The 14,973-nt window shown below is 37.9% G+C and overlaps 3 protein-coding genes across 3 annotated transcripts; 2 read left to right on the forward strand and 1 right to left on the reverse strand.

The window, feature by feature from the left end:
• Nucleotides 415-1,448, forward strand: LOC109232544. The gene is made up of 2 exons (XM_019398311.1): nt 415-881; nt 995-1,448. Exons 1-2 carry the CDS (start codon nt 415-417, stop codon nt 1,446-1,448), a joined length of 921 nt encoding a protein of 306 aa, XP_019253856.1.
• LOC109232545 lies at nt 1,751-3,071 on the forward strand. The gene is made up of 4 exons (XM_019398312.1): nt 1,751-1,932; nt 2,031-2,230; nt 2,273-2,622; nt 2,937-3,071. Exons 1-4 carry the CDS (start codon nt 1,751-1,753, stop codon nt 3,069-3,071), a joined length of 867 nt encoding a protein of 288 aa, XP_019253857.1.
• LOC109232546 (glycine-rich protein DOT1-like) lies at nt 4,913-5,758 on the reverse strand. The gene has a single exon (XM_019398313.1). It carries the CDS (start codon nt 5,756-5,758, stop codon nt 4,913-4,915), a length of 846 nt encoding a protein of 281 aa, XP_019253858.1.

Raw genomic sequence — 14,973 nt, forward strand, 5'->3', positions numbered from 1 at the left:
GCATGGTGAGTCGCCCATCATTGACGTCGAATTAGAGGATATTAGCTCTGAAATTGAGTATTGGAAGACACAGTGGTGTGTTATGTTCTAGGTGCACACCCACCGTTTACTGTGTTACAGGGGTTTATCCAATGGATGTGGGCAAAGCATGGAATTAATAAAATTGCCATGCAAAAAAATGGAATTGTCCTAGTTCGTTTTGACTCTGAGGTGGGGAAAAATGATGTAATTCAGGGGGAAATTTATCATTTTGATAACAAACCCTTCATTGTGAAAGCATGGAACTCTGAAATGGAGTTTACAAGAGATGAGTTGTATACAGTACCAATTTGGATAAAATTTTCTGGGCTTGATTTCAAATATTAGAGCCCTAAGGGTTTGAGTAAGATAGGAAGTTTGATTGGGAAACCACTAATGGTTGATGAAAATACAGAGAGGAAGTCTGGATTGAATTTTGCTAAACTATTGGTTGAGGTGGAAATGAATGCAAATCTAGACTCCGTTACTTTCAAGAATGAAAGAGGGAATTTGGTGGAGCAGAAGGTGGTGTACGATTGGAAGTCTACCTTATGCAAGTATTGTGATAAATATGGGCATGATGAGATTAATTGCAGGAACAAGAAGGGCCAGCACAATGCAGCACATGAGAAGAATGGGAAAGATATAATTGATGAGAATGTAGTTCAATATGTACCATTGGTGAAGGGACGGACTGAAACAAATACAAATGAAGGAAATGTGGCAAAACAAGGAACTAAGGAGAGTGTACGGATTACCCCCTGGAGAACTGGACGAAACCAAGGTAAGCAGCAGCAGCAAACAGGATACTCTCAGCAACAGAAGGTGGTCAGTTCAAACACATTTCAGGTACTTAACAGAGAGTGTTCCAGCAGCATTGTTACTAATGTAGGTAATTTGAACAACAGTGATAAGCAACTAAGAAGTAATGTACTAGAAACAAAAATAATGAGTAACAAGTTTGACATTATGGCAGGAAAATGTTTGGAGGTTGGCCTCATATTACTAATCTAGCAGCCCATTACAATGGGAGAATATGGATTACATGGAGACTAGATTACTACATTGTAGTACCATTGGTAATAACAACTCATATTGTTACATGTGCTGTGCATAACATCCCTTTGAAACTGGACTTTGTCATATCTTTTGTGTATGCATTTAACACACGAGAGGACAGGAAGGAGCTATGGGACATACTAATGAACTATAGCACGGCATGCAATCAACCCTGGATAATTGCAGGGGACTTCAACTCAGTGTTGAATCCAGATGATACAGTGGGAGGAAATCCAATAACATGGCTAGAAATTGTAGACTTCCATCACTGTGTAGACACCTGTGGACTGATCGAGCTTCCTCATGTGGCGCAGAGGTACACATGGAATGACAGAAGTAGTAGTGGACAGAGGATTTTTTTCAAATATTGACTGGGTTTTCATCAACAATGAGTGGTTAGATACAATGACACCAAGTAAAGCAAATGTCCTCTCTGAAGGTATAAGTGATCATAGTCCAGTAAAGATCACATTCCTAGATGAGAAGCCAAGGTTTAAGAGATCTTTTCAATTCTGCAATGTCTGGTCCACACATCCTCAATTTAAAGACAAGGTAGAAGCAGGGTGGAATGTACAGATTCAAGGGTGCAACATGTTACAAGTTGTTAGAAGAGTGAAGCTTCTGAAAAGAGAGTTAAAGGCAGGCCTTTAGAAACTTCCTTAGTGACTCAGAAATGGACAGGAAGGCTCTCAGGCAAGCACATGAATTGGTACGTTCAGATCCATTGAGTTTAGCTTATCAGGAATTGGAGAAGGAGAAGTACAACAAGTTCAGGCAATCCTCATACATGGCGGAGATGCACTTGCAACGGGAAAGCAAAGCCACATGGGTGAAATTTGGAGATGACAACACTAAGTACTTTTACTCAGTGATCAAATATAGAAGACTGAAGCAGAATACTACTTAATTGAAGGATGCAACAAGCGACTGGCAGACTAGTCCTGATATTATAGCTTGAAGCTATTTGTGGACTACTACAAGGAACTACTAGGGAGGAAGAAAAATCAAAGAACTAAAGCATTTACTAGTATTCCGAGGAATGGTCCAGTGCTGGAGACCACACAGCAGATGAAATTATTGGAGCCATACACTGAAAAGGAGGTCAAACATGCCATATTTCAAATTGACCAGAACAAGAGCCCAGGCCCTGATGGTTATGGCAGTGGATTTTATAAGGCAACATGAGATATTGTAGGGAAAGACATCACTGATGCTATTTTGGAATTCTTTTGGAATGGCAAACTGTTGAAACAAATAAACTCTACAAATATAGCTTTGATTCCAAAGATTACAGTACCTGAAAATGCAAGTCAATATAGGCCTATAACATGTTGCAATGTCCTCTATAAGGGTATATCAAAGTTGATTTGTAGTAGACTCAAAGAGGCAATTACTGTAATTGTGGATGACAACCAGTCTGCTTTTGTACAAGGGAGATCCATGGTACACAATGTTTTGATATGCCATGACTTGTTGAGGTACTATGGTAGGAAGACCACACCAAGATGTTTGATGAAAATTGATCTCAGGAAAGCCTACGACATGGTAAGTTGGGAATTCTTGGAGGGAGTCCTAAAGGATTTGGTTTTCCTGAAAGATTTATACACACAGTGATGACATGTGTGACTTCTCCCACATTTACCATCAAAGTAAATGGGGAAGGTCATGGTTACTTTGAAGGAAAAATAGGACTTAGGCAGGGGGATCCTATGTCTCCCCTCTTGTTTGGCCTTGTCAAGAGTTCTAAAATGCACGAGTAGTCTCCCAGACTTTACATTTCATCCAATGTGTAAACAACTTCAGCTCTCACATTTAATATTTGCAGATGATCTTATGATCTTCTGCAAAGCAAATTCTAGTTCTGTAAAAGAGTTATGGAAGCCTTGGCCCATTTCAGTGATGTATATGGGCTGGTAACAAACACGGCGAAGTCAAGCATCTTTATGGCTGGGATTGATGACCAAACCAGAGATCAATTGCTGGACATAACATAATTTATGCAGGGCACCTTTCTAATCAGGTATCGTGGTTTGCCTTTATCTTCCAAGAAATGGAATAAGGTGGAATGTTAGCAATTAGTGGACAAAATCACTAATAGGATCACCACTGTTTATTCAAAGAAGCTATCATATGCTGGAAGACTACAAGCCATACTCGCAGTCTTATTTTCAGTCCACAGCTTCTGGGGTTCTGCCTTCATCTTGCCTCAAAGTATCCTTAAATAAGTGATAGGAAGTGTAGGGAATATTTGTGGGGTGGTACAGAAGAAACAAATAAGAACTCATTAGTTGCTTGGGAAAAAGTGTGTAGGCCAAGGAAATATGGTGGGCTGAATATCAAGAATTATCGGAGCTGGAACATGGCATCAGCGGGAAAGTTGTTATGGCAATTGGCGGAGAAAAAAGATACATTGTGGGTGAAATGGGTGCATGCCATCTATATGAAGACCAACACCAACATTTGGATGCATAAACCTCGTCAAGACTGCAGCTGGTATTGGAGGAAGATAAATACGCTAAAGGAAACCATGCAAGATTGGTACATACAGGGCAGATACAGATTGACACCAAATGGGCAATACTCGATCACTAGCTCCTACAATGCAATGTTGGGGCAGCAGGAAAGATTGAAGACTGCTGAGTTGATCTGGTACCACATCATTAGCTCAACCAAAACACAGGTTTGTGGTTTGGTTAACTGTACAGGGCAGATTGCTCACTAAAGCAAGGATGGGACACCTTCATATTCTAGTAGCAGATGAAACATGTTTCCTCTGTGACAAACAAGCTATGGAGACTTCCATGCACTTATTTGCAGAATGTGATTGGATAAGGAATGTGCGAGAAGGCATCCAGCAATGGACAGGGATCACATAAGGAAAGGAGAAGTTCATGCTGTTCTTGAAGAGATTAAGAGGAGACAAAAAACAATTCCAAAAGGAACTAATAGCAGCAATTTGGGAAGCAGTGATATACCATGTATGGAGAGCAAGGAGTTGAAAAATCTTTAGAGAAACAACTGTAAATACTGAGATAGTGCTGGTACAAATTAAAAGAGAGACCATATATAGACTAGAAAGATTTCAGAACTCTAGGAAAGCCAAACACTGCATTAGTTTAATGCACAAAATACATTGTAATTAGAAGTTACTTGATTTGTCGGTGGTCTATCCTTCCTGGATGAGGAAAATGGTTGCTCTTTAGGTGTACTATTTTGTGAGTTAATGGTATGATTTACAGTTTTACCAAAAAAAAAAAAGTTTTTATATTTACTTATTTAGCAAGAATTTAAATTTTTCATCGTTATAACAAGGAAAATACCAAATTTGGCTTCGTTTTGAAAGCCTAAGTATGTCAATTGAATCCAAATTACCTATATATTTGATGTTCTACAAATTACAAAGTCGTCCATAAGTGGAATTAATTAAACAATGTGGTAAAAACACTTGTTAGATGATGATACATTATTTCTAGCGTATGAATTAATATCTAACACGATGGAAAAAAAATTTATATGGTAATAATTATATCATGATATGGAACAAACATCCAGAGGGAAAAAATGACAATTAAGTAACACATGCAATTAATTCAAAGAGTCTAAAATTTCATTACAAAATTAGTACTTCAAACACACAGCAGAGAGCATGGACAATATTCCATTACTGGTCCACAGCAATCAATTCTTTTGACTTCTAATAGAACTCTTTGTAACAAAAATATTGCGAGTGATGAAATGAGTGTCACAACCAAACAATAGCTTATTAGTAACAACTTTCTGGTTTTACGAAAAAAGAAAGAAGTGCTGAATAAGTTGATCATGTATGCAAGAGCTCTTAGTTGCCTGGCGGAGGATGATCCCAACATTCCCATCCCCAGCAATTGCCCTGGTTTCCTCCACCACCACCAGCTCCTCCTCCTCCTCCTCCTCCTCCTCCTCCTCCGCTGCCACCTCCACTTCCTCCTCCCCAACCCCAACCCCAGCCTCCACCTCGGCCACCGCCACCACCACCTCCACCTCCACCTCCACCTCCACCTCCACCTCCTCCCCCACCACCCCCACCGCCTTTGCCTCCGCTTCCGCCTCCGCCGCCTCCACCGCCTCCTCTTCCACCTCCTCCTCCGCCCACACCACCCCCAGCTCTTCCCTTACTTCCACCACTTCCTTTGCCACGTCTTCTCTCATGCCCTCTACTTCTTCCATTTCCTCCACCACTGCCACCACCTCCTCCTCCTCCACTTCCCTTTCCTCCTCCACCTCTACCGCCCCCTCCACTTCCTCCCCCGCCACCTCCTCCTCCTCCACCTCCACTTCCTCCTGCGCCTCCTCCTCCTCCACCGCCCCCTCCACTTCCTCCTCCGCCACCTCCTCCTCCTCCCCCTCCACTTCTTCCTGCGCCTCCTCCTCCTCCACCACCACTGCCACATCCACCTCCTTGACCCCTATTTTTTCCAGCAGTTTCAATATTCACCATGACTTCACTAGCAGAAGTTGTACTGTTCCTTGCATTGGCATCTGGAACCCGAATTGCTAATGCATGCGACATCTGACTTATGGAGCTACTTCCATTAAGTTCAGCAACTCTATCCCTGATTGGCTTATGATCCACAAATTTCCCTTCAGCCAAATATGAGCTTAGCACCGTTGCAAGTAATAATAAAAGTATCGTCCAAAAACCCATCTTCAATGGCTTACTTGAGATTGCATGTAGAGACATTCATATCCAGCCCATATTTATACTATTCTAATGCCTGCGCTTCTGTGCATAACTTGTAAAAAGCTTAAGAAAACAGACAAAGTCCCCACATGACAACAGACAGTAAACTAAGCTCTTCCAAAGGCTGCAAGCAAAAGGAATGTAAAGAGAACTACTGGGGACTGTAGTAAACTATACTCAACTTCCTGCCTATTCAATTTTGTCCCCACTCACGTTCTCTTTGTCTAACTCATGCTCAATTATAGTATTTTTTATCTTTTATTCGTCGTTCTTCACTTAATGAAGATAGAAAATATTCTCTTTCCCAGCCAAACTACTTAAACAGTTTCTTTGCATGTTCATTACAATAATCTTAATCACGTGGGTTCAATTACATAAAGTTACAAAGGCGGCGCAACTTTTACAGCGTAATTAAGAATAATGCAAGACATGCATTATATTGCTCTTTGCCATCGATGTTGTCGCTATTGAGAGTGGATAATTCCACTTCTCATTCTTTTGCGGGATAAATACACAAGATCTGTTGTCTTGGCTTATTCGGTGTTTCTTGGACATTTTAGTGTCCGATCAGTTCAGTACTATAGCCATCTCATAAATATTTCAATTAGGGCATGTTAGATTATTATTCCACATCGGAGTGAAGGATTAAGCTGTGATTTATTATATGATATCTTGGACCATTCTTATTTCATGAACTTGTTTTTTGGGGTTAATGTAGGCAGACATAGGCTTAAGTACTATTAATTTCTTAACACATCTTCACTGGACTGCAGAGTCTATTATAGATCATATCATTACATACAGCTAATTGAGCTTAATGACAGACATTCAATGATTTTTTGTTCAATCTCAATAAAATTCCAAGAAAACAATTAATGAAGGTAAAACAGTAGGTGGATACAAAAAATTATTCATGTGATATATGTAGGCCAGGATGTGGAAGTTTGCCTTTAACTTGACTTCAGGGATAGGACAAGTAGGGTGGATATAATGTAAAATCCTAGAAGTGTAAAGCACGTGATAAAAGTGGTGATCATGTGCAGGTCACTTAAGCTTATGGTGATATAATTGGAGGGAGGTCGTGCTGTATGTTCAGTACTCATGCTATGGATTTTGGGTTGTTTCTTTAATGAAGTGCTGTCCAGATAAGTTCCATACTTCAACCAATAGTTTCTTTTTGTCCTAATTTATCCATTATATTTTATTATGAGGATTTCTTCCCCTTTTTTTCCAAGGAATTGCTTCATACTATATATTTGGTATGTAAGGTGGCACCAACTTCACCTTACGGACCCATTATGTAGAACTGCACTTGGAATTGATTGTCTAGTACCCTCTTCCACTCGAAGTTTTCCTTGTGACTGACACTCTCTTCATTTGTATTGTACCGAATATTTGGTGAGTTAAACTTTTATACATACACAAAGTAAAAAAAACTTATATTATCAGGTTATTTATAATACAACATAAAAAAAACTTACATTTTCTGGTCTTTTGTAGTGCAACACTGAATAGCTCACCATATTTAATAGTTGGAACTAGTTATACTATAAAAGATAAAATTGCACGGATAATGTAAAACTTTTTTATATATAGCTTAGCTCCATGCTTAACAGTGAAATGATCACACAAGTTTAAGTTATGTACATCGGCAGTGAAAATCATACTTATACAAACAGGTAACCTACAATAAAAAAGTAAGTAAAATGCTACAACCCTTTTTTATTGTGCACAAAGTTTTAATAAAAGAATAACTTTTGAAACTTATAGTGTGGTCTTAAACGTAACATTTGTATAGCCATAAAACTTTTGAAATTTGTGATTTTAAACATAACATTACATTTTTGTGGCTATAAGACTTAATATTTGCGTTCTTAATTAAAAAATGCATAACGTTTGTGTGGCTAAAGAAAATTGTCACTAAAAGTAAAATAAAAACTTCAATTTAACTGTTTCCAAATATAGATAGAGACCTTTTTTTTTGGGAACAAATTACAGAAAAATAAAGTCACATAAACAAGAATGGAAGGAGGGACTATAATTCTCTATCAAAAGCAAATATGAAACAGGCCACTCACATTCTTTTCTAAATGAAATTTTTACATTCCTATACACTATATGAAATTATATTACCCTTCCTACTCAAATTTTACTATAATTACATATTATATACCTCATTACCATTTATGTACATTTTAAGGGAATTACTGATAATAATTAGTGTCCTAAAAAAATCACTCTAACGTATCTTCCATTCCCCCCCCCCCCCCCCCCCCACATTTCTCTCTCCACAACGCACCCCTCCTCCCCCACGTATCTTGCACAAGAGAGCAGCAATTCTACCATTGACAAGCATTAAAAAGCTTTAAACTTTGAATTCGAATTTGGGTTTTCAAAAAACATCATTTATTTGAATTGGGTGTTATTGCAAAGAATTGAGAATTCTCTCTAAGTCTCTATCTATCTCTCAATCCCTAATTTCAGTAATGTAAAACAAAGAAAAAGAGAGCAACAATTCCACCATTGACAGCCATTAAAATGCTTTGAAGGTTTGAATTCAAATTTGGATTTTCAAAAACCATTATTTGTTTGAATTGGGTGTTGTTGCAAACAATTGGGAATATGGTTTGGAGTTTATATCTCAATTTTGAGGGTGTTTTGGTTAAGATTAGACTTGATTTCGGCTGATCAGATTGAAACTCGAAGAAGAAGAAGAAGAAGACATGATATACATTATATTTACGAAATTGTAGTAAAATTGTAGAAAAATTGTATTATGTTGTTTATATATATATATATATATATATATATATATATATTGAAAGTACCCCCCTCTTATTGACCAAGTAAACTTCATACGAAAAGCTTTTGAAAGCTTTTGAAAATGTCTTGTAATAGGAGGACCCAAAGCCCCTTCCTGAATAGGTAGGCACATAGTATCAAAAAATATCCAGTGAAGCTTTCTTTTGTCTTCATCACCACCTCACCAAAAGTTAGCTAATATTTTTTCCAACTGGCAAGAACTCCCTTTGAAACTGGAATCCATGCAAGAAAGTGTATAGGCATCGAGAAAAGAACATGTTTGTAAAATAAGCCGAAAGAGCTGCTAAACGATCGGACCAGACAGGCGCAGGTAGCTTGACCGCATTACCCGTCATTGAAACACAAGCTGGAGACGTATCAGCCTATATTCCTACCAATGTGATCCCCATTACTGATGGACAAATCTGTTTGGAAACAGAGCTCTTTTATCGCGGAATTAGACCTGCGATTAACGTCGGCTTATCTGTCAGTCGCGTCGGGTCTGCCGCTCAGTTGAAAACTATGAAACAAGTCTGCGGTAGTTCAAAACTGGAATTGGCACAATATCGCGAAGTGGCCGCCCTTGCTCAATTTGGCTCAGACCTTGATGCTGCGACTCAGGCATTACTCAATAGAGGTGCAAGGCTGACAGAAGTACCGAAACAACCACAATATGCACCACTGCCAATTGAAAAACAAATTCTAGTCATTTATGCAGCTGTCAATGGATTCTGTGATCGAATGCCACTAGACAGAATTTCTCAATATGAGAGAGCCATTCCAAATAGTGTCAAACCAGAATTACTACAATCCTTTTTAGAAAAAGGTGGCTTAACTAACGAAAGAAAGATGGAACCAGATACATTCTTAAAAGAAAGTGCTTTAGCTTTTATTTAATACAATACAAGGAAAGGAAAAAGTCCCGATGCCCTACCTTTGCCCTCTCAGGTTCGACCACCGCAGACAAGAATCCGAACTGAGGAAATTCAAAAAAGAAATAAAGTCTCTCGGGGAAAAGAAGTAAAATTCGCTATTTCCGACAACTACGGTAGTAGAGAAGGAGAGGCACTACTTATGAGAAAGAGGAGTTCTCTCTTCTACTCCCGGGTATTGAACCGGGGTGCTTTGGTACTAGACTGAGCGGGCGAGCCATAATCACAGGGGGAGAAAGGCGCAGATCTTTTCATCCTCCGCCAACAAGCAGAGCCGACACCGAGCTACTTCGTACCTTTTTCATTCAAACGGGAATGCCTGCACTCTCAGTCCCAGTGTGGCTTAGACTAGTAGAAGGCGTAAGGATGCTAGACCGCTGCTCAATACTGGATAATCCACGTTCATCGGTCTGCAGCAAGCACTGACTTTTAGGGGGCGGCAACTAAAGAGGTAGCAAGACTAAGCGCAATTTCAGGAAGAGTTGGACCCTTGCCTCTAGGCTTCCTTCTACCCTTGTGCTACAGGACAGAAAAAACAACTTCTTTCTTTATATTATTTTATTATTTGGAATAATGGAAAAAGTCGAACCCTACTAAAGAGTGGCTTTCAGCTCCCCCCCCCCCTTCTTTCATTCAGCGACTAGGTACGCACTTCGCCATGAAAAATCTTGGTGATCTTCATTTCTTTCTTAAGAATCGAAGTCAAACGTACATCAACTTCTCTAGCCTTGACTCAGACTAAATACACCTTGGAATTACTCGAACTCATTTGCAAGACTCCAAGCCATGTCCCACACCCCTTGCGTCTGGCTTAAAGCTCTCTGCATACAAGGGTGCTCCTCTCTCTGATGCAACGGAATATCGTAATATATATATATATATATATATATATATATATATATATATATATATATATATATAGTTGGTTAGTTAGTTATTGTATGAAAGTTGAACAATATTCTATAAAAATTATATTTAAAGAAGACATGATATACATTATATTTACGAAATTGTAGTAAAATTGTATTATGTATATATATATATATATATATATATATATATATATATATATANATATGGAAGGTGATAATTGCAAATTATATTCTGTCGAATGTGGACTGATTATCAAGAATTTGTGGGGTTGTCTAAGGATAATGAGCTAACATGATTACTCAATTTAAGAGCAGTAGCACGGGTGATATTATTGTTAGTATACGCATAGGATAAAAATTCCTAGAAGTTCGAGTACCAATATAATTATCCAAGAGATTGAGACTATAAATTATGTGTGTGTGTGTGTGCGTGTGTGTGTGTGTGTATATATATATATATATATATATATATATATATATAGTTAGTTAGTTAGTTATTGTATGAAAGTTGAATAATATTGTATAAAAATTATATTTAAGTTGTTTGATATTGTAGTTGCATATAACTGAGTAGAAATAGTGTATGAAAATTGTAGATATGTTGTATAATATATAATTAGTTGTATGAAATTTATTTTTACTATGTATAAATCAGATACAAAATATACAAAAGACATATTGTATAAATTTTGATAAAATTTATATTTAAGTTGTATGTTATTGTAGTTGTATTTAACTGGGTAGAAATAATGTGTGAAAGTTGTAGATAAATTGTATAATATATAATTAGTTATATGAGATTTGTTTTTACTATGTATAAATCAGATACAAAATATACAAAAGACATATTGTATAACTTTTGTATGTAAGTTGTATGTTTTTGTTTCACATTGCTTGAGAATTTTGTGTTCTCATTAACTGATGCTATTCAAAGTTACTACTCCTACATAATCGAGGGCGACACTCAGCAGCACAGGAGAAGGTCGATTAGGACCTAGAATAGAAGTGAATTTGATAAAAACCTTATTCTGTTATATTGTTCTGGTTTAAGGCAATATAATACTTTGGTCGGAGAAATTATATTCGTTTACTGTAAGATTACAGAATGTTAGGACCGAAAAAAGCCAGGTGCCAAGCAAAGCAAATCGTGAACGACGATAAATCATACAACAAAGAGAAATCTACCAAAAGAGACACAAACATTTAACGTGGTTCGGTCAACTGACCTACGTCCACAACGGAGATGAGCAATCCACTATAATAAAAGAGATTACAAAATATCGAGAGAACAACCTCACGAAGAGGCAAACACAAGTGACACACTAACACTTGTCCCGTAAAGTTCTCCCCCTAGACACGACTCTCAAGCCCCCTATGGCTACAATGTGGATGCTACTGAATGTGAAGGAAGGATCCTCAATTTATAGAAGTCAAAACCTTTTCCTACAAGAAAAAGGACTAGCCAAATATTGGAGATTTATAATTTGCTTTTACAAAAAGGAAAACCCAGTTAAGGTAATTATATTGCCCTATTCCTTAAAGAGATATGAAAACCAAATATGGTAAGAAAATTATGGCAAATACCTTACACAGAAGATTGCATGTGTACAGAGAATTAATTAAGTTATAAACAAGTAGTCTTTTCCAGAACATCCGTTCAAAAAAATGAGGTGTATAATTTTTATCATTTTCATATTTGGATTGCAAGAAAGAGGGAGAAGAAAAATATTAAAGCTAAAATTAAAACGTGCTTAACAATTTATAACCATACATATGCTATCATTACAAATTTAATATTTATAACCATACATATGCTATCATTATATTCTCCGTGGTCCCTTAATATTTTGTGCGTACTTATATATATGCTATCATTACAAATTTAAAAGTGGTTATACCAATCTAATTAGTAATGGATTGGGAATTATGTTATATTGTTCAAGCAAATAATGGATTGGGAATTCTCAAACAAATAAGTCAGAGAGGAAGCAGGGATATCAAGAGAGAATCCGGAGAGAAGATGGGAGAGAGGAGAGAAAAAAAGAAAAGGGTGTAACCAAAAGTGTAACCTTGATTGAAGGCACAAATAATGAATGGAGAGCCTTTTAGGTGGATTATATATATTTTATAAACAAAACTTGTTTATGCCGGGTAATTAACTAAACATAGACATTTAGGATAGTAAAGTTTCCAATAGTGTATAGGAATGAAAAAACCCCTTTCTAAATCTACCTGATCCAATTAAAATGTAGAATAAGATTGGAAGAAATTCAAAAATAGCCAGATTTACCACTGGTCGTTGAAAAATAGCCAAGTTTCAAAAGTCATCGAAATTTAGCCACTTTAAATCTGAGCGAAAACACTGTTCAAAATCCGGAAAAATACGCCCGCAAATTTTACGGGAGTTCCAGCATAAGTATGCTTGAACTCCCGTAAATTTTACGGGAGTTCCAGGATAACTATGCTGGAACTCCCGCAAATTTTACGGGAGTTCCAGCAAGTATAATTGTCCAGTATAATATACTGGAGTTTGGAGCACTGGTGCTCCAGCCTCCCGCAAATTTTACAGGAGTTAGCAAAGTATACCGGTCCAGCATAATATGCTGGAGTTCGTACACAAATGCACCAGAACTCCCGTATATTATACTGGACCGGTCCCTGTTGCAGCAAAATAGTGGTTATTTTTTATTGACTTGATAAACGCTGGCTATTTTTCATTGACCAGTGTGAAAACTAGCTATACCATGATATTTTAACAATAAGATTGCTTGAATTGCCACTGAAGGAATCTTTTTTTCCAAATAATGGGCCTGTGGCCCAACAAACATGAATGCAAGTCCAAAAGATTCTGGGCCGAAACGCCAAAACGTTCTTCATTTCTTCTCCTCTAGAAAATGACTTGTTGAGAGTCAATTTTTCTTTATTTAGCTTCTGGACACATATAATTCTCAGCTTCAAGGCGCTACTCAACCTATAATGTGTCCTTCCAATTTAATAATAACACTGATACTGTAATTGAATTTTATATTATCAGTGTATTTTAATTTGTTATATCAAGTCATTGATTTTATTTCTGTATTACCAAAATTAGGCTTATTATAAGAGTTGTCTGTTACTGTAGGTTGCTTTAACACAATAGCATAAAAAAAGTTAGGTGTCTAAGTTAGAACCTTTTAATTCATTATTCCTGGTAGCGGGCCACAGGGCATGGGAGACAATCGGAATCTGTATATATATGTTCATTGATGCTTCTACGAATGATTTTCTTCCACAAATGGACTAAAAAGGCCAAGATATTGAGTCCATACACCTATAAGACGACAATCCAAAACTTCATTTTCTATATTCTCATTTGAAACCAAGTGCGACTATATTTGGTTCTTAATATTTTGTGTTTGTATACGGTGGAAATCAGGGTTAACCGATTTCGGTCTTCGATGGAAAAAATAATACCATGTCGGAAAATCAGAATGTCGAGCTCGGGGTCGAAGTTCCTTTCCAAGATCATGGTCGAAGTCCCTTTCCAAGGTCATGGTCGATAACAATTACCGAGGTCAGCTGTAACTTGGGCAAATATGCACAATCGATATCAATCGAAGATTAGGGTCGAGGACGACCATTAGGAGCCTCTTCCGGTTCAGTACATCAAAATAGGTTAGCAGTTAAAACCCCGAGGGACATCGACAGGGAACCAAGGTCGAACAGGGAACGACCATATACCGCGGATCGAAGGAACAATGGCTCGAAACGATCGAGGACAAAATTCTCGGGGACGAGACTTATGAGTAAAAGCGGTTTTGATAAGCATGCCGATCCATAAGGGCCCGTGTTCAAACGTACAAAGGTATCAATTACCAGGGAGAAAAGGACCCGGGATTATGTGCCCGAGGACTCCTTATCATTCAAGGACGAAGAAGCAAAAGGCATTTCTCAACCACACAACGACGCTCTAGTAATTTTCTATCTTATTAAATAAATTTCAAGTTAAGCGTGTTTTAGTGGATCCAAGTAGCTCAGCAAATATCATCCGATCGAGGGTCGTGGAGAAACTCGGCCTACAAGATCAAATAGTACCTGCAGCTCGGGTCTTAAACGGCTTCAACATGGCCAGTGAAACAACTAAAGGGGAGATTATTTTACCAGTTAACGTAGCTGGAACCATTCAAGATACCAAATTCCATGTAATCGAGGGCGACATGAGGTATAATGCTCTACTCGGAAGGCCTTGGATCCACAACATGAGAGCAATCCCCTCGACTCTCCACCAAATGATGAAATTTCCGACGACGGACGGTGTAAAAATAGTATACGGGGAGCAGCATGCGGCAAAGGAAATGTTTGCGGTCGATGAGGTAACACTAATACCAACACTATCAACATCGGATAGGTCGAGCATCAAAGGTAAACAGGAAGCCAAATAGCAATCACAGCTACCAGCCTCGACCGAATCGGGAAAATAGGAGATGGAAGAAGAAGAGGAGGATTTTTTGACCCCTCGAACCTTCATTGTTCCCGAAGAATCCGACGCCACAAAATCAATGATCGAAGAGCTGGAACAGGTTATATTGATCGA

This window comes from Nicotiana attenuata, chromosome 9, assembly GCF_001879085.1.
Source record: "Nicotiana attenuata strain UT chromosome 9, NIATTr2, whole genome shotgun sequence".
NCBI lineage: Eukaryota > Viridiplantae > Streptophyta > Magnoliopsida > Solanales > Solanaceae > Nicotiana > Nicotiana attenuata.